The 25144-nt window shown below is 38.0% G+C and overlaps 3 protein-coding genes across 4 annotated transcripts in view; all 3 read left to right on the plus strand.

The window, feature by feature from the left end:
* The first annotated feature begins 677 nt into the window (after window positions 1–677).
* Window positions 678–10108, plus strand: Elp1 (elongator complex protein 1). Its single transcript, XM_002056289.4, has 6 exons — window positions 678–1319; window positions 1419–2499; window positions 2932–4341; window positions 6340–6574; window positions 6673–7034; window positions 9897–10108. The coding sequence occupies exons 1-6, from the start codon at window positions 747–749 to the stop codon at window positions 9959–9961; spliced, it is 3726 nt and encodes a 1241-aa protein (XP_002056325.1). The 5' UTR covers window positions 678–746; the 3' UTR covers window positions 9962–10108.
* A 578-nt stretch (window positions 10109–10686) lies between these two features.
* Window positions 10687–25144, plus strand: part of LOC6632569 (mucin-2) — a 29719-nt gene continuing 15261 nt past the window's right edge. For both annotated transcript variants that reach the window (XM_002056292.4, XM_015170612.3), the window contains exon 1: window positions 10687–11279. The gene's annotated coding sequence lies outside the window, so the exon portion shown is untranslated. The remainder of the gene's footprint in view (window positions 11280–25144) is intronic.
* Window positions 20268–23789, plus strand: LOC6632567 (histone H3.3). The gene has a single exon (XM_002056290.4). It carries the CDS (start codon window positions 20916–20918, stop codon window positions 21330–21332), a length of 417 nt encoding a protein of 138 aa, XP_002056326.1. The 5' UTR covers window positions 20268–20915; the 3' UTR covers window positions 21333–23789.

Consider the following 25144-nt stretch of genomic DNA (forward strand, 5'->3'; position numbering starts at 1 on the left):
TTTTTTTCTTTTTGATTACCAATTTTACAAGGCTTATCGAGTTACAAAATTACGCAATGAGCAGCTATCGATAGGCGTAAATTCAGTAGGTCGTGACGTAAAATCTTAAATATTTTTTTATTAATATTAGTTAAATTAATTTCAAAGAGCTTATGCGCCTTTCGTATTGAAATTCAGTATAATTCAAAAATGAATTATATTAAGGCATATATAGTGATGTTTATTATTCAAAAATTTGATCTCGGCGCTAAACATTGCTGACGCAGTAGCGCTAAAAACGATAGTTTAAATATGTTATCGTTGTGTTTATTTTGTATAGAAATTAAACTGGAACACCAAACAAATATAAAAAAGTATCTTGATGGCTAATTTTCCTATTGCAGACATTGCTTATTGTGCTGCAAAGTATTTTTAAATATCAGTATGGCGCCCTGCCTTCTTGCTTGACGTAGTTGCGCATGACAGCGATAGTAGAAATATCGTGATGTAAATATGTAAGCTCGATAACTGATGTTTATTTTAATTTGTCTATAACAATCTATAATGACACCAATAAATTGTTTTAAGAATAGCTTTAAATGTGCCAATAACAATGGTTAGGTTTTAGTTTTTGCTTATTGTTTGTTACACTCGATTATTATTCGATAAGTGGCTCATTCGATATAAAGGTCATTGAGAGTATTTTATGTGGTATTTACTCGTGCGCACGTTGTTGTCATTGCATGACAAAATAATATAAAGAAAATATGCGCAATCTGAAACTGCAATATTGCAAGGAACAGACCACAGGCGTCAAAAATGCCAAACAACTGTTGCTCCAACCGGATCACGAACGTAGTGGCCAAGAAATCACATTCATTGTGACCGACAGCACAATCTACGCCACAGACAATGAAGCCGGCGATGGGGAAGCGCCTAAACTGGTAGCCGAACTGCCGGATATAGTCGGTGCAGAGTATCTGCAGCTGGAGAACGCAATATGTGTGGCCACGGGCGCCGGCGAGGTGCTAATCCTCAAACCCGACACACTGGCCCAGAGCGAGGGCACCTACTGCGACGTGGGCATTGAGTGCATGGCCTGGTCACCCAACCAGGAGGTGGTCGCCTTTATAACCAAAACAAAAAATGTGGTCGTCATGACCTGTACATATGATGTACTGGGCGAGCAGCCCCTAGATGCGGCACTCGCGGACGATCAACAGTTCGTGAACGTGGGCTGGGGCAAGAAGGAGACACAGTTCCATGGCACGGCCGGTAAACAGGCGGCCAAGCAGTCCGCAGAGTTTCAACCGCCTGAAGATGTGCAGCAGTTACCTCAGGTGAGTGAGACTGACTGAGCGGTTAGATTTTATATTAGAAGATTTGTAACATTTGCTTGTGTACATATATTTACTTATTTACGATGTATTTTCCAACAGGACGTGCAGATAGCCTGGCGCGGCGATGGCGCCTATTTCGCCGTCTCATATGTGGCCACCCAGGTGGGTCGCACCTTCAGCGTCTACGACTGCGAGGGCAAGCTGCAGTATACGGCGGAAAAGTGGAATGGATTGCAGACACCAATCGCCTGGCGTCCCAGCGGCAATTGGATTGCCCAACCACAAATTCTGCCCAGCAAATCAACTGTGGCGCTGTTCGAAAAGAACGGTTTGCGTCATCGCGAATTTGTATTGCCCTTCGATTTGCACGAGGAGTCAATTGTGCGGCTTCGCTGGAGCAACGATTCAGACATCCTGGCGCTGCATACGGTTACAGAAGAGGCGCAAACAATTTATTTGTATACGATTGGCAATTATCATTGGTATCTGAAGCAGGTGCTCGTCTATAAGGAGCAACTGGATCCGCTTGCCTTCTTCCACTGGGACACTCGCCTGGGTAACGAGCACATGCTGCACGTTCTGCTCGAGAGTGGCAAACGTTATACGCATCGCTTTCATTATGCCATCGATTGCCAGCCGGGCACAGCCATTGTCTGTGTTATCGATGGCAAGCGCCTACTGCTGACCAATTTCTCGGCGGCTGTGGTGCCGCCGCCCATGTGCTGGCGCGTCGTCGAAATGAGTAGCTATATAAATGCCGTTTGCTCCTGCGATTCTCACATATGTATTTATACCAGCGATCGTGTGCTGCACTTTTATGTGCCGGAAATGAATCAGTTCTTATGCCACGAGCAGCTTCAACCTGAGTTCGAGCAAATCCAATTGGCCAATTTGAGCTGCTTCTTCGATTCATATTTGCTGGCCACACACAGCGTGGGCAGCCAGACTCGCATCCTCTTGCTTAATAATGGCAAGACGACAAGCTCGCAGCGCATCGCTGGCACCATAAATGCCCTGGCCGTGAGCAATGGCAATTTCTACATCCAAACCCTCAACAATGGCCACATCTACGAGTTTGCCCTGACCGCCGACAAGCAGACAAAGCTAATGCGCAGCTATTTGCAGCTCGGACAGGCCGTGGACCAAATGATAATTCACAGCAGCCCCTTTGCACCGGCAGGTATGTTCCAATCGATATGCATAAGCGTGTGATTGATTGACTGACTGACTGAGCTTACTCTACATCTCTTTTATGTGCTGAACATGAATACATAGACTTGAGAAAGCGAGGAAAATTAGTGACTGATCTAGGCTCTTGTGATGTAAATGAATTCAACTTTTTAGTCTGACTGATTGATTGAAGATTCAAAAAATATATATAATTTGGTGCGGCCTGACGTTGCTGTGTCAAGAAAGAATAATTATGTTCGGCACGCTTTCAGTAAACAAAGAAGGGCTTCGCCCAATCATTCCTATAGCAGCTATATGCTACAGAGATGCTGATCCTGTCGATTCCTTGGCACCTTAGTTCCTTAGCGGAACCTAATTATTAAATAATTAATTAAAGTCTGAAGTCCCTTTGATAATACTTACCAATGCACTTATTTTTCAGGTAAACTGATTACGCTGCGCTCGCAGCAGCTGCTACACATAGATGGGCAGAGGATTGACGAGGATGTTACCTCAATCTGCGTGGTCGACGACTATTTGGTCTATACACAACTGAATTCGCTGCACTTCGTGCGGCTGTTGGATAAAAGCACTGTGTCCACGCGCAGCATTGAGCGTGGCGCCAAGCTGGTGACATCGGCAAGTGATGCCCGGCTGGTGTTGCAGCTGCCGCGCGGCAATCTAGAGGTGATCTGTCCCCGTGTCCTGGCACTGGGCCTAATTGGCAGGCAGCTTGATCGTTATCAATACGAGGAGGCAATGCGAATAGTGCGCAAGCAGCGCATCAATCTGAACATCATCTGTGACCACAATGTCGAGCAATTTCGTGCCAATGTGGACAAGTTTCTGCGCCAGATTGTGGACGCCCAATGGATATGCCTGTTCCTTAGCGAGCTGCAGAACGAGGACTATGCGCTGGGCATGTACGCCAGCAACTATGACGCATCGCAGCAACACTATCCGCCCGACTACAATGTCAAGCAGAAGGTGCAAAAGATATGCGCCCTATTGATCGCCCACATGACCCAGGCCACAGATCCCGCTCTAATGGCACGCTATCGCCTGCCCATTATCACCGCGTACGTGAAGGCCGGCAGCTTGCCGCATGCATTGCAATACATTTGGCGGCACAAGCAAACCGATGCACAACTGGGCGAGCAGCTGCTCAAGTATCTGCTCTATTTGGTCGATGTGAATGAACTGTATAATGCCGCCTTGGGCACCTATCATTTTGGCCTGGTCCTGTTCGTTGCCGAGCAATCGCAAAAGGATCCCAAAGAGTTTTTGCCCTATCTCAACGAGCTGAAGGCTCTGCCGCTGAACTATCGCAAATTCAAGATCGATGAGCATCTGAAGCGTTTTGAACGTGCTCTCAATCATTTGGCTGAATGTGGCGAAGAGCATTATGATCTGGCGCTCGACTTTATACAAAAGCATAATCTTTATGGCCAGGCTCTGGTCGCCTATCAGGCTCAGCACGATTTCCATCGGCGCATTTGTGTCGCCTATGCGGATCATTTGCGCGCCAATGCCCAACTGGAGGCGGCCAGTCTTATGTACGAGCGGGGCGGGCAGCTGCAGCAGGCGCTGCTCAGCGCCCGCCACACACTCGACTGGCAGCGTGTCCTGAGGCTGGCACAGTGTGCCGGCGAGCCACTGGCACAGGTCGCCAATTCACTGGTGGCGCCGCTCCAGCAACACGATCGCCATTTGGAAGCCTACGAGCTGCTCAAACGGTTTGAAGAGCCGACCAGTGAGGCGCCGCTGGAAGTGCTGCTGCACGGCCATCTCTACGGACGCGCCATCTACGAGGCGGGCCTGCTGGACCTAGACGGCACAGCTGATCTGTTGGGTAAGTCAACTCTGGGAGATCTCCAAATAACTTCTGTTAAATTAGTTTTCAAGCGAATTGCTTGGTTTGAATCGGCAACTCTTGAAGTTCATAATTTTAGCATTATTTAAAATATGGAAATTTGCCAAAAACAAGATCTTCTATGCCTCGAATTCAAAAAGTAATTGAAGCTGCCGCTGGCTAAAAAGTAGCTTGTAAATAGACGAACGTGCCATTAAATAGCTAAATCAGTTTAAAATGCCAACCGATTCCAGCTGAAAATAGCTACATACAGCTAGCAAATAGCTAAATTCGTAATACTTTGTATTGAATCTTGAAAATATTAGCTTGTGATGGTTTTTGAAGACTTTTTCGGTTTAGAAATTTGATAACGCCCATGCAATAAATTATATTTAATATGTTTTTATATAACAAATAGTTTCCAGAACACAATTTTTCTTCCAAATTAGAAATTGCTTTGAAAGCAAAGTTCTGCTAAAAGGGATATTAAGAAGTTAATATATGAACTAAAACTTCATCAGTTCACATTTAATAGTTAAACGTTGAAAAAGTTTCAGCGAAAACCATTTAGTAAGTAATAAATATATTTTCAAACCAGACTCTAGTTTAAAAAAGCTCTAAATGGTTAAATTTTGGAAATGTTTACAACTGACAACAGTGAAATAAAGTTAAAGTCTTAACGATCCGAAAAATTGCGACTTCGGATTTCGGTAATTGCATTAGATAAGAGCAAATTGTCGAGACCCTAGCCAAATGAATAATGGTCCATAAATTTCGACAAAAAGCTAGCCAAACGGAATCTCAGCTAGACTTGGGGTATAAATATGGCCGGGTCAAGATTGGAAAACATCATTCAAAAGCCGATATCATGAAGTTTTTAACGCTTGCAATTTTCGCAATCTTGTTGGTCGCCGTCCTGGGACAGCAGCTGGAACGCTTTGGTCCCCGTTATGGGCCTGGTGAATTGGAAAAATCAGCTCGTAACCTATTTGAAGCGCCCATTACTCCCATGGGGCGTGTTCAGCGCAGTGTGCGCTCAGAGGAGAAGGTATCCGTTGGACCTCATGTGGCTTACATGCCTCGGCATGTCTTTCAATAAAACTATGAATGAACGAACAAAGGATGTTGGGCTAACAGTGGACACCCATCAGCATTCATAGAGGCTACACAAGTAACCCATCTATCTATCTTCCCACACTTCAAAATAGAGCATTAAAAAAAAATGAAATTTTTTTCCTGCACAAATCGATTTCAATAAAAATCACTGTGAAAGGAACTTAAAGTGTTTTAAGTGTGATTTCAAGATTTAATACCAGCTCACAATTATATATGCATAGGGAAGTTTGAGAAATTCTGGATGAATCGCGAGAAACTAAAGCTATGAAAATTGTAGATAATCCATGGAAATGTATGGAATTTTTCATGTTTTGCTTGCGATCTTTGTTAAACAGCATAATCCATTTCTCTTGGTTGAAAAATAGTTCAAAATAGGTCGAAAAATGTGCAATAGTTTTTCATTTTACTTCTAATTTATTTTCAACAATTTTTGTGGTGCACACCAGGCACTTAAATGGGCGAAAACTTTGATTCCAACTTTTGGCTTTTCATTCGTATGTTCGGAAATATTTTCTTTCAAATATATTATGTGCGGCATTATCTGTGACGTTGTCATGGACATGGGCTTCCAGCAAAAAACTTGGGCCGTGCAAGGCCGGATAATTTTCGCTTGTAATAAATATGCAGAAAAATTGTTATCCCAACTGACTAAGGGAAGAGCTGAATTTCAGTTTTCGGTGAATGCTTGAAAGTTGTTTTTAGAAAATTCCACGCGCAAGCGTGAAAAATAAGTGGAAACTGGTTGCATGAAACTCTTTTTTATTCGATATGTTAGAAAGTAAATGAAGAAGACTATATATAGTCTCTAGATATTTTTATTTAAATGGTATTTTGTTAAATCCAGTCTATATCCAGCCAACTAATTTAATTCCCTGCAATCAGGTAAACGCGTTAGGCCCGCGCTCATTGCATATGTCGGACAATTGGAGGCTTCACTGCGTGCAGATCGGGACCTCTTCGTGGAGTACAAACAGCGTCTGCTGGACATACGCAAGCGCCAGGCGACGGCGGCGGATGCCGGCGAGGAGCACGAGCTGGATATTGATGAGGTGGATTTGTTGTCGGACACCAGCAGCATCAGCTCGTCGCGGCACAGCGGCAGCTCGCGGGGCACCGGGTAAGGCGTCACTTGCTGTTGCACCTGACTGCATCGGAGTTATATTTTCTTTTTGTTTTTTGTTTTTTTTTCTGGTACACACTTTCGTTTTGGTGCAGAAAAACATTTCGCTCCAGCAAAAATCGACGCAAACACGAACGCAAACTGCTTAGCCTGAAGCCGGGCAACCCCTTCGAAGATATCGCGCTCATCGATGCGCTGCACAACCAAGTCACGAAGCTCGGCCAGCAGCAGCAGCAGCAGCTTGTGCGTGACACATGCAAAGCGCTCCTCCAGCTGCACACCGAGGATGTCCAGGCGGCGGCACTGCAGCGCCAATACGAGGGCATACTGACGGAGCTGCTCGCGTCGCTGGACGAGATCTGGTTGCCGGAGCTAATGGGCGGCACCACACAGCATCTGACCGGACCCAATGTCGACTATCTGGCCCTGCAAAAGGAACAGCGTTATGCTCTAATATGTGGGTATTATTCAAATTAGCCATTGGCTAGGCTTAATAATAATATGCGTAGTCAGAGATTTTGAGAATCGAGTAGGAGGGTGGGTGTCTCCATGCATGAAAAAAATAATCGTAAAATAATATGTAATATACAGTACGATATATGAAATGCAACTGAGAGAGAGCTTTCCTTTTTCATATGTCTAAAAAAAAGTGTAATAGAAATTGATGTAGTACTTTCTACAATATTTCATATGACATACAGTATGTCAATAAAGTGTTTTTACTAACAAAAAAAAACTAATTTTTTGGGTTTAGTTGAAAATAAATGTACCTAAAAGTGAGAATTTTTTTTCAATTATAATTTATTTCGATTCTATATTTCTCCTAGAACTTAATGGCAAAAAGAATTGTTAAATAACATTACCCAAACATTTTATAAAATTAAAAAACTAAAAACATTCACATTTTATGCTGTCAATAAAGTGTTTTTACAGCTACGGTAAATTGTTTTGCCGTTCTCTTTTGGGTGATCCCGTTAGATTTGGGCCCATGCGTTTTGGCTTCTCTTGTGTCTTCGACTTTTCTTGTCATTTTCTATTGCAATTTATAACGTTTTGCTTTAATTTTATGAAAAATAAAATGCCAGGAAAAAGAACAACTTTTGAAGTCGCTCAGCTGGTGTATTATAACCATCAGATGGGACGTCAAGTCTCGGAACTGGCTGATATGTTTAATTTATCAAAAGCAACGATATACAACATATTAAACAGAGCCAATAAGGAAGATAGGCTAGAGGCAAAGCCAGTATGTGGTCGACCCTGCAAAATTTCTGACAGAGATAAGCGAAAAATTCTGAGAAAAATTGAGAAAAATCCACAAATTTCGCTTAGGGATATTGCTCAGGAGTTCAAGGAAGAAAGTGGTGTTGATGTGTCACATGAAACTGTCCGAAAATTACTGAATTCCAATGACTACACATCACGAGTTGCCAGGAAAAAACCTCTACTATCGGCGGCGAATATTTTGAAGCGGCTATCGTTCGCTCAAGTCCATGTAAATAGTTCGAACGATTTTTGGAGTAACGTCATATTCTGTGACGAAAGCAAGATGATGCTATTCTACAACGATGGGCCATCCAGAGTCTGGAGAAAGCCACTAACAGCGTTGGAAAACCGCAATATTATTCCAACCGTTAAATTCGGAAAACTATCAGTGATGGTGTGGGGGTGTATTTCGAGCAAGGGTGTAGGAGATTTGACCTTCATTGAGAATACCATGGATGCTAGACAATATCTGAGCATTTTACAGACACATCTCGTCAGTAGTGCACAGAAATTTGGATTCTATGAGGACAATAAGCCAATTTTTAAATTTTACCAGGACAATGACCCGAAGCATAAAGCTCATATGGTAAGAGTTTGGCTGTTGTACAACTGTGGAAAGGTGTTAGACACTCCACCACAAAGTCCAGATATGAATCCAATAGAAAATGTGTGGTCATATTTGAAAAAAAAAGTCGCAAAGCGGAGTCCAAAATCAAAAACTGATTTAAAAGCTGCTGTACTGGAAGAATGGCAGAAGATTCCAGAAACATACATACAAAACCTTATTGTTTCAATGAAACGGCGATTGCAGGCTGTATGTGACGCTAATGGCAGCCACACAAAGTATTAAAAAAAAATATTCCTGTTTTTTTAACATTGTTATTTAGTAATAAAGTTTCGTGTAAAAACACTTTATTGACAGCATAAAATTTGAATGTTTTTAGTTTTTTAATTTTATAAAATGTTTGGGTAATGTTATTTAACAATTCTTTTTGCCATTAAGTTCTAGGAAAAATATAGAATCGAAATAAATTAGAATTGAAAAAAAATTCTCACTTTTAGGTACATTTATTTTCAACTAAACCCAAAAAATTAGTTTTTTTTCGTTAGTCAAAACACTTTATTGACATACTGTATGTCATATTTGATATCTCAAAGAGAGAGATTCCCTTTTCAATTATGTGAAGTAATAGAATTTTATATGATGTGATATATGGCATATGCTATTTAACTGATTCCTTATCTATGCATATCTCAAGGAGAGAGAAATTTTTCTTACATATATCTATAAAATAGTTTAATAGAGTTGTATATGATGCGATTTACCATATGATATATAACATATGATTTATATATATTATATCATTCTATATATATGTCATGGTACATGTCATGTCATTGGGTTCTCTAGGAGTTAGATTATGTAGATATGTATGTATGTAATATGTATTATATCATATATATTCAACAAAATTGTTCAGTAGTTCGGTTGAGGGCTCAAACCCATGCTTGGATCTATAAGAAACAGGCACAATTCTTGAGTAGAAATTAAATTAAATATTATACATAATTACATAAATATATTTAGGAAATTAATTACCTATTTGCATTCCCATTTGAGCTAGTGTTGGGTAATTTGTTGAACTGCTCGAAGTCCTAAGTATTTTCAAGTTGTCCTTATTATAATATTAAATTCCTGGCAAATACATGAACTTAGTAAACTGATTGAAAATGCTCAACATTAGTCGGAAATTGTGTTTTGTTGTCGATTGTTAACAGATTTTCACTCGCAAAACGTTAACAAGTTTTTTAAAATTAAATTTAGATCGGCATTTTCTGTCTCTGTCCAACGTTTTAAATTAACAGTTTTAAGGCTTTAGGAGACTTTTGTAATTTAACGAATAACTATGGAGAGTTTTAATCCTAAGTAAGATATTATTCAATTATATTTGATCTGACATATCGACCGCTCAGTTGAAAAACCGTCAAATCTTTATTTTAACTAGAAATCGATACTAATTCAAAGTATTTCCCTCCCCCCCTCTATTTATTTCAGCTCCCCTGAAGCGATTCAAGCCGCAATTGATCATTATCGATTGGAAGCATGGCATATTGCATTAGTTCTTGTCATAATTGTGGTCATATTATGGATAGGTTAAATGGATATATAATTTACGTGCAAAAATAGTTTATCTATCGAATCGCCGCCTCTCCTTGACTTTCACTATGTTTTCACAGCTCTGAGATAAACGTTGCATTAAAATATCACTAATTGAGTTTATTTATTGGCACGCAAACAGTTGCGTGCTTTGGCTGTAAAAAATGGGTGTATACATATTCAATTAAATGTGGTATTTGGTACGGACTATCATTTAGGAGGCGTTTACTTTTGCTTATCACTGTGCAACGCCCTTCAAAGAATTCCAGCTGATTTCCTGGAGCTGCTGCGCTGCCGTTAACAGTGGCGTGGGCGTCGCTGCCTGGAACAAGTTTACAGTGTTTTGTTCAGACGCACGGTATGCCGTTATATCCAAAGCAAGACATTTAAAATACGTTTAGTAAAAGTAAAAGTTTTGTCTAAGGCATCACTACCATATTATTGGTATACTTATGCCTTCAAGCATTAATAACTGCATTAAATTAGTATACAATTTACTTAAGCACCCATTTAATTAACTCATTTCGCCACATGAAACACCCTAATGCCCGCTGGACATGCGCAGCTAACATAGTCAGCCGCTGCTGCTGCTGCCGCGCTGAGCGCCGACGTCGACGTCGCAACTCCAATTGAGCTCTCTCTCTCTCTCAGCAGTGCTCACGTAGTTTTCGTTTTCGCAGCGCATTTCAGTGAGAGACATTGAACGCTGCGGTCGTGTGTTCGCTGTCGCTGCGCATAACGTTTACATTGGCGCGTCTCCTGTTTCATTGTGCGCCAAAAAATAAACTAAACTTGGGTGAATTTGTTAATAAACAAAAAAGAAATATTTGTGCGTGTATATATTTGTATATAGAGCAGCTGCGAGCTGTTTAATAAATCGAAAATTTTGGCCCAAGCAACAAGTGCGACAGGAAACGCGCGCGTGGAAAACGTAACGAAATCGAAAATAAAGTGCAAATTAAAAAGTGTGTGTGCATGTGGAATTGCATTTTTTTGCTAATTGGAAATCGCACTGGAAGCTTATAGCTATTGATAGCTTATAATAGTAAGCATTTAATAGTGCTAATTGGAAAGAAAGTGTGAAATGCATTGAAATATAATTAAGTAAAAATATAAAAATTCCATTCAAGCGCGCAGTCGCAGTTGTGCGTTAAGTTAATAAACGCGCTAAATAAATAATAGTTGCTCAAGCGAAATCAAATAATATTAACCAAAGCAGATTAAAATTTCCCAATTGGAAGCGGCCAGCAAAACAACAGCAACAATTATAACATATTCTTGGTAAGTTCCAATGTGTTCTATATGTATTTATGTGTTAGAAGCAGCGCTGTCCAGTCCAGTTTTAAGCTTTGCATTTGTTTTTGTTTTTGTTTTTTTTCGGTAAGTCACCTCTTGGTGTTCTATAAGCAGCGCTGTCGACGTCAAGTGCTGCTGTTACGCGCGCTCTCTCTCTCTCTCTCCTCTCTTCGCTCTAGTACGCTGTCCAGTTTAAAGCTCAGCTCAAACTTGCAAAACGACTTTCAACATCATTTTTGGTGTTGTTGTTTTTGCTACTTCTATTCGCCCCAACGTTGTTGTTGTTTTTTTAATTACACCTACTTTTTTCGCCGTGCTTTATATATGGATTTGTCGCTTTTGTTGTGTTTTGCTGCTGCTTTAGCACTTTTATTTTTTGGCACATGTCGAAATCGCCGCGGGCCTTAAATTGTTTTTCGCACAAAGCAATTATTTATTTATAGACTAAATGCCATAATTGCGTGGCTATTTTTTTGCTGGAAAATTTGAATTTGAATTTTTTTTTTAATTTTGTTTGGCACAAGTCTGGAATATTGCTTAACTGTTATAGTTGTTGATTGAAACCAATTTTTTAAGCCTTGACATTGATTAAAGTTTTATTGGAATGCGCTGAAAATCCTTGGAATTGGAATTTGAAGTTGGAGTTCGAATTGGATTTGGAAATGTTATAGATCATGTTAAAGATTAGAGTTACAATGATTACAATGAATTACATAACTAAGGCAAGGTTAATGTTAACATTAACATTAACATTATCCCGTTTCAGATTCCTGAGATTCCAATTAGGATCCTAATGGGATGTTCAAGTTACTTTTTTTCTCTATGTGTATCATTCGGTTTCGCTTTGCAAATCTGTTGATAGATCTTATTTAAAACAAACAATGCCAAGCTGAGCCCATTTTGCGAATAAATTATGATTATTTGTAGTCGTAGCGCGACTTCCTATACGGATTCTATGACTGACATAAGAGTATAGCATAAATATAGCACACGATTATCATTTATCTCATGATTTACAATGCGAATGTTGCCGTTGTTTCATTGTTTTGTTTTTGTTGCTTCTGCTCGTCTAGGCGAATGTTACCCAATCCGAAAAGTACACACAACTCGAGGCACGTCTCGTATCTCTACGAAAGAGCCAAAACCAAAAAAAAAAAGTGCTGAACGTGACTCAGACTTAGCTTATGCTACTCTTATCTCACCGAGCTCGAGCCCCGAGTCCGAGTTCGAGTTCGAGCTCGAGCCTCGAATCGACTCTGACCCGGGCTGACCACAGACCCTGTAAAATACAATCCATAAGCTACCTAAATCTGATGTGGCAACGGCTCCATTGGAACCGGTTTATAGCCAAACGCGTTCTGGACTCAAATCGACGACATTCCATGGAAGTCAAACATTGGGCTTCTCTGGGGTTGGGTCTTTCGATATTTCTTTGCTGAAACCTCTCGCAAATGCCTTTGCAACGTTGGCGGCGGCAGCTCATTTGGCATTCAAAATGTTTTCTCTGTAAGAGACCCGAGGCCCATTATTAACAATTTATGTTGTAACTGCAAAATGCATAATGCATTTGTTGTCTCAGTTGTTGTTTGTCTCTAATTAAAAAAAAAAAAAAGAAATGAAGAAAAAACCTGACTGCAACATGATGTGGCAAATGGCGACGAGTGGCAACCTTCGCTTGAGGCATTCGATCTTGCATAGATTGGCTTAAGAAGAAACATATATAAAGTCATATATATATATATATATATATATATATGTGTAGAGATAGAGAGACTTATAGATATAGTCAGAGTCTCAGCCACGTTTTAAATGCAGCTCTTAGCACAAGTTAAGGCTTTTGTTTTATGACCTTCCCGCTTGTTAAGTTGCGCTGCACAGTGGTACACAGCTGTGTGAAAAGCGCATGAAATGCAGTGTGCAGAAGTTGAGCACTCACAGAATCTTGTTGCGTGTCAGGGACTGAATACAGTGCTCACTCGCTAATAATTACCTCCGGAAAGGAAAAAAAAAAAAAAACAAAACAATATCAAAAGAAATCCGGTTATTTTTTTATTTATATTCATCTATTAGTCAATATGAAAATAGGAAATACAATTGAGCTGTATTTAAATATTTATCATATTTAACATTCTGTTAAACGTAACTTTTTAGTTTTGTCTAAAAAAAAAAATATATATGAAATGTAGAAATTAAAGCGAGCGGTAAAACTCAATTTTCTTTATAGACTCGCTTAGATTTTTACAGTAGAAATCGGTTCTCAAGTTGTTAACCTCAAAGTTGAATATAAAACTATATAAAGATACTTGGAAATTTTAGACCGCATGCAAATGAGGCATTTTTACTGAGAGCTCTTTCCGATTGTTTGCTTCTTTAATATCATCAATAATCGATAGTAATATTGTTGAACAAAATCGAAATTAAACTTGGAATTTGTAAACTCGCAAAAAAATCAAGAAGCATAAGAGACGAAATAGAAAAAGTTGTAGAAAAATGTAAATTGCAGAAATTGTGTTGCAAATTGGAATAGTTACTGTAGCATCGCTCTCTCACTCACTCTCTCTCGCTCTCTCTCTGTGTCTCTCTTTTCAACTCTCTTGCTTCTATTATTTCTCGTTAAAAGCACCGTTCTATAACTTTATGCTGAAAAGATACACTTCTCCCCCTCTAACTTAAATCATTTCAAATTAGTTGTCTCTTAAATAAAGAAACTTTTGCGTGCCCAGAAATTAACAGCTTTGGTCTCATTAACTTAAATAGCCTATGCTCTGTGGGCGTTACTCAACACTAGCTGTCTTCAGTTTCAGTGGAGGTCTGTGGAGCAGGAAGGCGGAAGGGGGGGGGGGGGCACCTGAAACGAGTCGCATTGCATTAAGGTTGCCCTGCAGACCCACAGACCTGACCTATCGCGGTTCTTGTTTTTTCTTCTTAATTTTTTTTCTCTGTCGTTTTCATGTCTAATTCTTTCTTCTTCTTCTTCTCTTTCTGCATCTCTCAGTTTCGGTGTCTTTTATTCAGTTTTGTTGTTGGTTTCGTCTTGCAAAACTTTTTGCGGTTTGCATTTGCAATCATCAAATGGCCATTTGGTTACGTTGTGGTTGATTGATGAGGAGGAACAGATTACACAGCAGAAGCTCTTCAAAATGTGCTAGTACAACGGTACAATAATCATAAGAGACAAAGGTCAAATTTTCTGGAAGTCTTAGTGGAAGCCAATTTCACTGGAAAGCTAAATATCTTATTGCAAAGACACTTAAAATGATAGCAACTGGAAGTCTTGGTTTCTGAGAGCCAGCTCCTAGAAATCTCTGAAATCTCTGGAAGTCTTAATTACTGGAAGTCAAAGTCTCTGGAAAGCCGAAAATTTAAATGTCAAAGACAGCTTAAGCGTTAGTTACTGGAAGTATTGATCCCCTTAAATGAAGTCAAAGTTATTGGAAGCGTTGGTGCTTAAATCCAAGTTCTTGGAAGTGCCTGGAAGTCTATAAAATTAATATACCTATAAGTCAAAGTTACTGGAAGTCTTGCTTCCTCACAGTCCGTGTTCCTGGAAGTGCCTGGAACTGCCTGAAATGGAAATCCGTGGAATTTACTGTACTCAAATGTCAAAGTAGCTGAAAATCAATGTTCTCGGATATTAAAATGTCAAAGTTCCGGAAAGTCAAAATACAACAAAATGAAGACTGTTTGTCAACTTAAAGCAATGGAAGTTTTTCGCTTTTTATCTTATTAAATAAAGTTTAAAAGTTGTGTCAACTTTTAAATTCTCTGAATTTATCAATCTCCCTCTCTCTCTCTTGTTCTCTTTCTCTCTCTCCCCTGTTTATCTCTCTGTTTCTTTTTATAAGATGCGTGCTGCTCTTTGCGCTTCTCACACAAGTTTTCCAGACTTAATTCAATTAAAAGTTAAATTATTTTGTTGACAAGCGCAACTACTTGCAACGGAAAAAAAGTCAATGAACGTTTAGCTTTTCGTAGGAAGCAACTTTTTGGGTGCAAGTGAGACAGCGAATAATTCGGTATAGAACATTCAATGTTTTCTTTCAGTTTCCATTTGCAGTTTCTATGCAATGCCAATTTGTTTTCTTTACATTATGCCCGGCATCTTCTTACGTCGTGTGGCAAGCTTTTCCGCATTCGAATAAAATTGACCATGGAGAACTTGATGCAAGTATAGAAATTAGAATCAAACTTAATAATGACACGCTTTTAAAGGTAACTCAATTCGTACTCCAATAAAGTAAAGATTATGGTTTCTTTTGTAGCTGCCAGTCTAAGCCCAGGTAGCTGTCCAAACGGCGTCCTCCATGGTCACATTATGTTGAGTTAAGAAGCAGCCGCTAAACATCGAATTCGTTGAATATATTAAGCTAAAATTCTTCCACAACAGGGTATTTCATGCACGTCACCTGGCATTGCACAATGCACATATGTACATATATCAATATCTAGTATATATATATTGTAATTTTTATGTAAGTCCAACTAGTCTTTCAGTTTCTATTGTGGAGTGCTTGAAATTAATTAAATTCTGAGAATGCTTTTTGTTGGCTCTATTATTATTCGGCACATTGCGCTGATTGAACTTAATTGAATTATGTGCTGTGTGTGTGTGTGTGTGTGTGTGTGTGCGTGAGTTACATCTTGCTCTAGCATTGGTTCTCTCTGCTCCAATCGGCCCTGAACTGTAACCCATTGTGCCTGGCCCCTTTGCGCCACAAAAAGCAGGAAATTGTTGTTTTGGGGCCTAGTTTTATGTTTTTGTTTCTTTCGAGTTGGTAACCAGCTTTTGGCCCAAAACCCATTTGTTTTGGCTTTGTGTTTACCTGTACACATATGTCGCCATATTTCTGAGTGTGTGTGTGTGTGTGTGTTTAGCCGCAGCTGCTGGCATAAAAATGCATTTAACAAAAACTGTTTCTGTTTACCTTTCACATACGGCCATTGAGGGCAGCCCACACACACACATCAACACACACACACACAAGTGTTGTTTGTTTATGCTTTGCACTCACAGATACTTTGCGTTTTTAGCTGCAGTTCTTTTATGCATCCCTAAGATACACAACCTATGCCCATTGTCAGCCGCTGTCAGTGCAATATGGCTTGCAATTTTTTGTTCAACAAAAATAAACAACATTTGTTGTAAACACTCGCTGTGAGTGGTAGGCGATGCGGCTTACACTGACAGAAAATATATGTAAATGCTTGGGTTCACCTCTTTTTTTTTTTGTTGGCAAGTAGGCAAAGTGTCCCATACACATCTAGTTCTTATATCTATTAGTTATTTGTAGAAAAGTAATCTCCAAGTTGTTATGTACAATACGTGTTTTTTTAATTGTTTATTTTTTTTCTCAAAATATATTTATTTATGATTTTTGTTGCTCTGGTTACATGCAAGAGCCGGGTTATATTATTGCATTTCCTAAAATCTATCTTATTTTATTGAGCCCATAAAGTGCACGAACTTTCACCTATTTAATATGTATAACTGTCAATACTTCTGTTCGGAATATTACAGTATTACCACAAAAAAAAATGTATTACTCTTTCCTCGGAGTAGCACCTTTTATATCTATATTGCTTATACTACTTGTTACTCTTATACTAACTTCTAAATATACTTCGTAGTAATATCTTTCATATTATATTATATTTATATCTTATAATTATACCTTTTACTACTACTTATACTTCTTATACTACTTGTTACTCTTATACTGACTACAAAATATATTTCAGGGCAATATCTTTCATATTGACAGTTCTTCCCTTCTTATACTGTCTATACTACGACTACTTATATTTTTAACAATTGCTTATACTATATGTTCTACTTATACTTACACTACTTATATACAACTTATAACTCAATATATATCCTGCTACTACTTATACTTGTTTTTTCGAGGCATATAACTTTTTTTTACGTATACGTTCTTGTACTTTCTTGTAGTTTCTTTCTGCGTATACTACACCACCTAAATACTACTTATATCTCTACACTACTTATATTATATTAGTTTATCTTCTTATACTTCTTATGCTTTCTACTAATACTCTTGCTTATATCTGAACATGTTTTCTACTTTTACTTGTACTTATACTTCTTTACGCATACAACTTATTGTATATACTCTTACTCTCTACTAGAACTTTGTTCTTTTTCTTTTTATTTAATGTACAAAAAACTCTTGATCTTATCACATATTCTCTGCAGAAGTACAGAGATTGATACAAAAAGTTGTTCACAAACTAAATATAACTAAAAAAAGTGTTTTGCTTAAGTTGACATTCTTTTCTCACAGTGCACGCGCTCGTATCCATTATGGCCGACTCTGAACACTTAGTTTTCCGTAGGCGCAACACGTGCACCTATTTTGCATAGTAAATCACATTCCCTATGCGCCGCAAGTAATTGGCCACAGAATATTCTAAACTGTGTAAATGTACTTCAAATTTTGTATATATATTATTTTTTTGATTTGTTTATTGTTTGTGTTTGCCCTTTGGGCAGAGAAGTTCCCCGAATTCAACATACACAAACACCTGGCATGTAGAGTTCCCATGAATTTCTTTCTATCTCGACATAAAACCAGTTTTTATATTCGTGCTAGCCACAGAAGTCAGGCAAAACAGTTGGTCCAGTGGTCCGGCGGGGCAAAACCCACACAATTTATTATGCATTTGCGATTATTTAATAAATGTATATATATGAGTAGGTATACTATATGGCATTCAACATTTGGTTAACTTTTTATTATCAATTAGCAGCGTCTCGCCATATCATTTGTCTTTACTCGAGATTGCGCATTACACAGATCGTCGGATGTATTCACTATATCATTCGAAAGCCATATTAAATTCTCGAAATGCTAATTAAATTGTTAATTTATTGTTATTTTTTTATGCACATTAACTGCGCACTTTCAATTTAATTTTTTTCTTTCTCTTAGCTGACTTTTCGAACCAGGAATATTTTGTAAATACAAATCAGCTATTTTCAATACAAGTTCTAGGAAGTTAGTAAATTGTTTATGTTGTTGCTTATATTAAATTATTAACATATACTGTAGTATATCATAAACAAAGATTATTGCATGTATTTCCATTCCATTCCCTTAACATTTATTTTGAGATGAACAATAAAATTAGTTTTTAAAACAATTCCTAAATAATTTTGGGCATATACACACATTCGAATACTAACTTAAAGCTCATCACCGAAGTTATTGAAGAATGAAATTTTGCATTGGATGCGTCTCAATTGGAGAACTCTTGTGTTTATCAGCCGCTAATTTTTATGCCCTGAACCCATTAAAAATGGGTATATATATATATATTAAAAATATATATATATTCTTGATCAGCATCAATAGCTGAGTCGATCTAGCCATGCCCGTATTAACGAAAGGATCTCAGAACCTATAAGAGCTAAAGACTTTTAGATGTAGGTGCTCCTAGTGCCTGTGCAGATCGAGTTTGTTACCGATTATCGATAACTTACTCCATTTCCAAGCAATCGATAAAAATCTATATAGATATCCTGTTTTTTGAGCAATTTTGGTAAATAATAAAAGCTAGAGTCACCAAACTTGACATATAAGTAGCTTCTAAAATAGAATATATATATATGCATTTGATGTTGGGAGAATAGGGTTCAGGGTATTCCCCAGTCGGAAGCTCCCGACTAGAACCTCTTACTTGTTTCATATTATTTGTAGCTTTCAGCTTATACGAGTATATTAATAGCAAGTCTTGAGTTCCATTAAGACCTTTCACTCCAAACAGCATACATTTTTGCAAACAGCTTTAAGTTTTTTATGGGGCATATTATTTGAGTTAAAAGTTAACGCTCCATTGCTAATCAATTACTTCTACAAACCTTGAACTCTCGAGGTAAAGATTCAAATTTAAGCTAAATATATGTCTGCCCCACAAGCATATATATGCCCTTTACGTATACATGTAAATATTTTTGTTTATATTTTACTTTTGTTTAAACCTTAATATTCGCATTGCCAATGACAAATGAGCGTGTGCAGCAACAACAGAAGAGGAAAAGCGAATTTGCGATGACCCTAAAAAATAAAACCAATAAAAAAAGTCAAAAAAAGCAGACAAAATGTATATATATATATATAATTTATATATATATATTCCATAGGTTATTGACAATTTTTTTTAAGGTCCAAATTATTGTTTGTCATGTGAAAGAGCCGCAAAGTCTGGGAAAATTTCTAAAAGAGAAACAGCTTGGCATCAAAATAAATGTAATTATATGCCAAATACGTTATATCGATGGCGATGGGCGATATCACCCAATTGAGTGGAACATAAATGAAAGTCAAGCCTGAATTGAATTATATAATGATCAGCTGCCGCCCACGTCAACCGCAACAACTTGTCGCCTCTCACTGGCAGCTCACCCGCTCTCTGGCATTAACACATTTAAATGTGGCTGAGTCTGCGGAAAAACTTGTTTTCTTTCTTTCTCTTTGTTTTTTTTTTTTTGTCTGCCGCTGTGAAAATTAGCCATGAAAATGTGTCTGGGAGAGATGCCAAGCGATGCCATCTCAGAGCTCAGCTGGAAAGTAAAAGTGCTGTGGCAGCGCCTACTTTTGCTTTCATTTAACAACAACTTTAACTGCAGCAGCAGCAGCAGCAACAACTAAAACAACAACAACAACTGCAACTATTACAAGCACTTGCTTTCAATAAAAACAAAAATTACAATTCATTTAGTTGACATTAAACTTAAGAAAACAAACCAAAAAAAAAAAGCAGTATTGTTTTTCCACTTTCATATTTTTTCGAGCGTGCATTTTTTAAGAAAAGTATTTGAGTATTTCTCTTTGAGCATGTACTCAATATTCTGAATATTATTTCGTAAAGCCTGGGGACCCAACCAGGCCAACTGTATTGTTATAATGAACATTTATAAAAAAATATATATTCTTTTCTTAGTTTGAGCAAATCTTAATGCTACTCAATTCTTTTCCCTGCTCAGTCGAAGTACTTAGGGTGCTAAACCATATCATTAAGGCTTATGACAACAAAATCGAATGATATGTGGTCTTTGTAGACGTTAAGGAGGCTTTCGACTGCGTATCGATTGAAGGATTGCTCTAGAAAATAAATATGAGTCTACCCATTCCCTTCTTTCTACTCCGGCGATCATATCTAGTAGAGTGAAAATTGGAATTTAAAATCAGGCCAACATCTCTCTTTTTCGCAAATGAAGGCTAGTTTCAGAAATATGAAATTATGCCTGACCTTTTCCAGTGTAAATATAATTGTTTACGGCTTAAAGGAACTGGGAACAATCCCTTTATCCATGTTTTGGTTGCAAACATGATTTTCCTTTATCAAAATAGTTTGGCAAATATTCCAAGATCTGTTTAAACGCCAAGTCAAGTATATGAGTTGAAAGTCTTTAGCTTCTTTAAGAGCTTAAAGTTCAAGCAGTAGAAATGTTGTTTACGATGCGGTTCAATTTGAAAACTATTTTAGAGTCTTTTACAAGGCACAATAGACTTAGCAAATTGTAAGAATAGTTGGCCTAGTTAAACTTTATATTCAGTGTAATATTATTTCAGTCAAAAGTCTTAAAATCGGCTCAAAATGCCGCGCATTAAGCAAACCCCTCATCTACAAATTATTGGCAAGACGCCACGCAAGCCGCTGGCACCGAAGGTGACCCGCAAGACGACAGCCCCTGGCATCGGTTTCCCCGAGTTGAGGAAACCCCATCGCTATCGACCCGGTGCAGTTGTGCTGCGTGAGATACGTCGCTATCAGAGGTCCTCGGATCTGCTCATACATAAGCAGCCCTTTCAGCGTTTGGTGCGTGAAATAAGCCAAGCGTTTGGCTGTCGAATGCGCATCCAGCCGGCGGCTCTGGCTGCCATGCAGGAGGCTGCCGAGGCCTATCTGGTTGGTCTGTTCGAGGAGTCCAATCTGTGTGCGCTGCATGGCCAGCGAAAGACCCTTATGCCCAAGGATCTGTGGCTAGCTCAGCGTATAAGGGGTGACAAATAGTCTGAAATATTTAAATATTTATTTGTTAGCTGTTTCAAACGTTTTCAGTTGCTAGTTTAAAATGTTTTCAACGTTTTTTAAATTGTTTAATAATTTGTTAAGTTATGCTTACAAATTTTTGAGTAGTTACCAACTATTTTTCTATAGAAGCAATTACAGAGCCAAATACCAAAAATGAATTACTTTCTATGGCTTTACTTTTGTATATGTTTTGTTCTTTCGGCTTATGTGAGAAAATCAGCCCGTTTCGAACTCTATTATAAAGCTGCGATAGGAAGGATAGGTAGAAATTGTATTTATTGCATGAGAAACTAGTTGGTTTTGCAAGATGTCTTGCACAAGCTCCACAGTTAGGAATTTCGATATGTTCGAATATCTCGAACAATTTCACTTTGCTTTTCATATATTTGCAAAATCTTAATAAAATCGGAGCAGATATGTGAAAAATATGTGAAGATATGTGAAAAATACTCTGTTTTTCAAACTCCTTTACGAGTTTCACTATGCTCAAATATTTGTAAAACCTTTGGACAAATGTCTGTAAGGGTATTAAATCTTCGGTATGTCGAAGATATCTCTACTTTCTCGTTCGAGCTGCAGTTAAAAGCTTTGCTATACTTCCCTAACGAGATTTAGAATTAACTCTCATACTTCTACTTGTAGTCAACTTTCCTGTCAAACCAAGTTGCAATTGCATAAATAGTTGGTCGAGAATTGCCACAGCGTATTATTTCACGACTTACATGATCCGCAGCTCATTTGCCATGCTGTGAGCTAAGCGAATGCGCTAAAAGTTTTCAGCTGACGCGACAACAATGAATGAACTCACATGAGTCACAACTCCAATGCACACACACTTCACACACACACACACACACACACACACACACACACACACACACACACACACACACACTATACACACTTTGCAGACCTGGCTTAAAATGTTAACTCATCTGGCTGCTCGTTTGCGCTTGTGTGGAATAACCTCAATTTGGTTCACACTGCGGATTGCGACTGCGTCACGGCTCCAACTATTTTCATGCTCTTCGTAACGAAAAGCGAAAAACCCAAAAAAAAAAAAAAAACACGGTCCAAACCCAACCAAATACCACAAACTACAAACCCAGTACACGTGCAATTGTGTCCAGCAACAACAATAACAAAACCAATAGCTGTAGAAATTTGTCGAGTCTTTTTATTGCTGCACAGTGGGACGGCATAGCAAAAAGTTGGCCAAAAATGGGTATTGAAAGACTTGTTTTAATTGCGTAAATATTTCTCAATTAAATATTGGAGCAAACCAAGAATATTTTTCGTTTCATTAATATTATATTTTTGATTGGAACACGTAAATTATGCAAACATTTCTTTGATGATAATTGTGTAGAATTTCTCATTGTACTTAAATAAAGAAATCTTGAATGTTTTTTAATACTTCAAATCTTCTCCATTAATTAAATGCGATCCGAATCCGATTTGGAAAGAGACCTACGCGTGTTAATATACTTATATACAGAATTATATTATCATAATTAACTTACCAGCTGTCTTCTAGCTGTCTCTTTGTGGAATTGGAGGGGATTGCGAAGGTCTCATCCGATCGATCTCTCAGATTGGCTTATATACCCAACCAAGTTTTGTTTATTCTCTTTAGTTAGACTAAGACAACTTTACTTTACAAAAGCATTTTCAGCTCAACTAACATGTTTCATACCAAAATATATTGAATGTGACCACTGTGCAACGGTAGCCCTCTTCTGTCAGTGCCCAATTTACCAAACGCTTTTCAATTTCGTGACATTCAAATTGGCCACGTAAAAAGGGCACAGATTTTCGAATTAGTTGCCTCCGTATTCGCATGTAGCAAGTGGCCAAATGTTTTTTGTATTTGCTCCAATTTTCAGTTTAATTTGGTCACCATAAAAGGTTTATTTTTGTGGTACTTGGTGGGCGAATAAGTGTTTGTTGATTGACGGCCTTCGGCTGATTGAATGCGTCAAGATTCAGACAAGGCTGTTCCAAATGGTCTGCTTAAAATAAGATGACAAATGACAATTGTTGATTAATCAAGTGACATACATTTATAATAAACTGTTTTATTTGAAGTGTATTGGACATGTTCTGAGCGATTTAAAGATTACATTACAAACATAAAATAATTTGCTGCGAGCTTTTATTTAAGCCCCTGAGTATAAAAAGCTTCATGTTCTGAATTTAAAGAGCTTTAAGCACTCTTACAGCGCATTTTAATATTTTGTTTCTTGTTCTGAAAGTAAAAAGATTCAAATTTTGAAGACGTTAAAGCTCAGTTTTATTTTTGATTTTAAAGCCTCTAAGCTACAACGAAACAGTGGTTCAAGCTAATAAACATTTAGACGTCAAAGTCTATTCAATTTAATAGCATTTGAATAAAGAACTCAAGCTTTAATATTCTACAGCTAAAACTCCTAAAGCTCCGTCTAATTTTTGTTTTTAATCCTCAAAACGAAAGAGTGGTTTAAGCAAATAAACACTGAGACTTGAGGTTTGAAAATGAAAACTTTAAGCTTCTGCGAAAGCTTAAAAGCGTAAGCTTTAAATATATTTTATCAGTTTTGTAAGTCTCTAAGCTAAACGCAGTTCCTTTGTATTTCAGCTCGCCCTAACTATTTTTCCATCAGAGATAATACTTTCCGGCTCTATCTGGAGCCACCCTACAAAATGTGCACTGCTTCTGTAAATTAAAAAAAAAAAAAATCAACCCCAAAGAAACACATAAATTGCCGTACAGTTTGCCGCTCGGTCTCACTTTGCCGTTTCATTAGGCAGCATAGATTGAAATCTTGGCCACACCAAATGCAACTTATGGGCCCGGCCTACAGCCATATATGAATATATATATATATATATATATAAATGTCTGAACAGACGACAAGTCGCGTGCCCAATTTGGAGCCAAACTGGCTCAGTAAATCAAATTTAGTATTTGCCCCAAATGCATACGAATATTGTATCATGTTTTTCTTTCTTTGGTTTTCCTTTTTTTTTTTTATACTGTACAATTACTCTAATGACAAGCTCTATGGAATTGGTGGAGATATACGAGATATGCGACACGAAACGAATTCATTTGCTCGTTAATGTGCTGCTGCATAATTGCCTCTAATGCAGTTCAACAATTAGACGAAATTGCATCGTTTCCCCTATAAAAAGTCCTATTTCGATTGTAATGCTCTATGATTAACATACTATTTATATATGTACTGACTTTTTCAGTTCTGTTTCGCTTTTGTCGTTACTGTCATGTCGTAATTGCTTTACACTCTCTTTTTGTTTTGCCATTCACAGTGAATGGGCTAAAGCCATGCTTTTGGTACAGTCTCAGCCAAGATAGGGTACAACAATTCTACCTTTTCTGTGAATATTATGACACATTGTTTGCCTCTCCTTCTCTTCCTTTCTCTCTCTTTCAGGTTAATTGTCATGTAATTGCTGTTTATTCTGTTCTTTGTTTCCTTTTTATTGGCTCATTTGCCATTCACAGCGATTGCAGAGTAGTGACACCTTTGTTTAGAGTCTTTGCATAGTTGGGGTAAAAAACCTAGCGTAATATACGCTTCTGTATTCTATGAATATTATATCATAGTGTCTGTCTCTCTCTTTCTTTTTAATGTTTATTATCATGCAATTGATTTTAATTCTGTTCTTTGTTTGCTTTTTATTGGCTCATTTGGCATTCACAGCGAATGCAGAGTAGTGACACCTTTGGGTACTCAGGTCTCAGTTTATTTGGTGGGCAGGCCATTGTAATATTTATATGGAGCGCACAT

This window comes from Drosophila virilis, chromosome 2, assembly GCF_030788295.1.
Source record: "Drosophila virilis strain 15010-1051.87 chromosome 2, Dvir_AGI_RSII-ME, whole genome shotgun sequence".
Lineage (NCBI taxonomy): Eukaryota > Metazoa > Arthropoda > Insecta > Diptera > Drosophilidae > Drosophila > Drosophila virilis.

Coding starts and splice junctions, on each gene's coding strand:
- Elp1 (XM_002056289.4), top strand. CDS start 747: ATGCGCAATCTGAAACTGCAATATTGCAAGGAACAGACCACAGGCGTC. Junction 1,320..1,418: donor ATGTGCAGCAGTTACCTCAG/GTGAGTGAGACT, acceptor ATTTTCCAACAG/GACGTGCAGATAGCCTGGCG. Junction 2,500..2,931: donor CAGCCCCTTTGCACCGGCAG/GTATGTTCCAAT, acceptor CTTATTTTTCAG/GTAAACTGATTACGCTGCGC.
- LOC6632567 (XM_002056290.4), top strand. CDS start 20,916: ATGCCGCGCATTAAGCAAACCCCTCATCTACAAATTATTGGCAAGACG.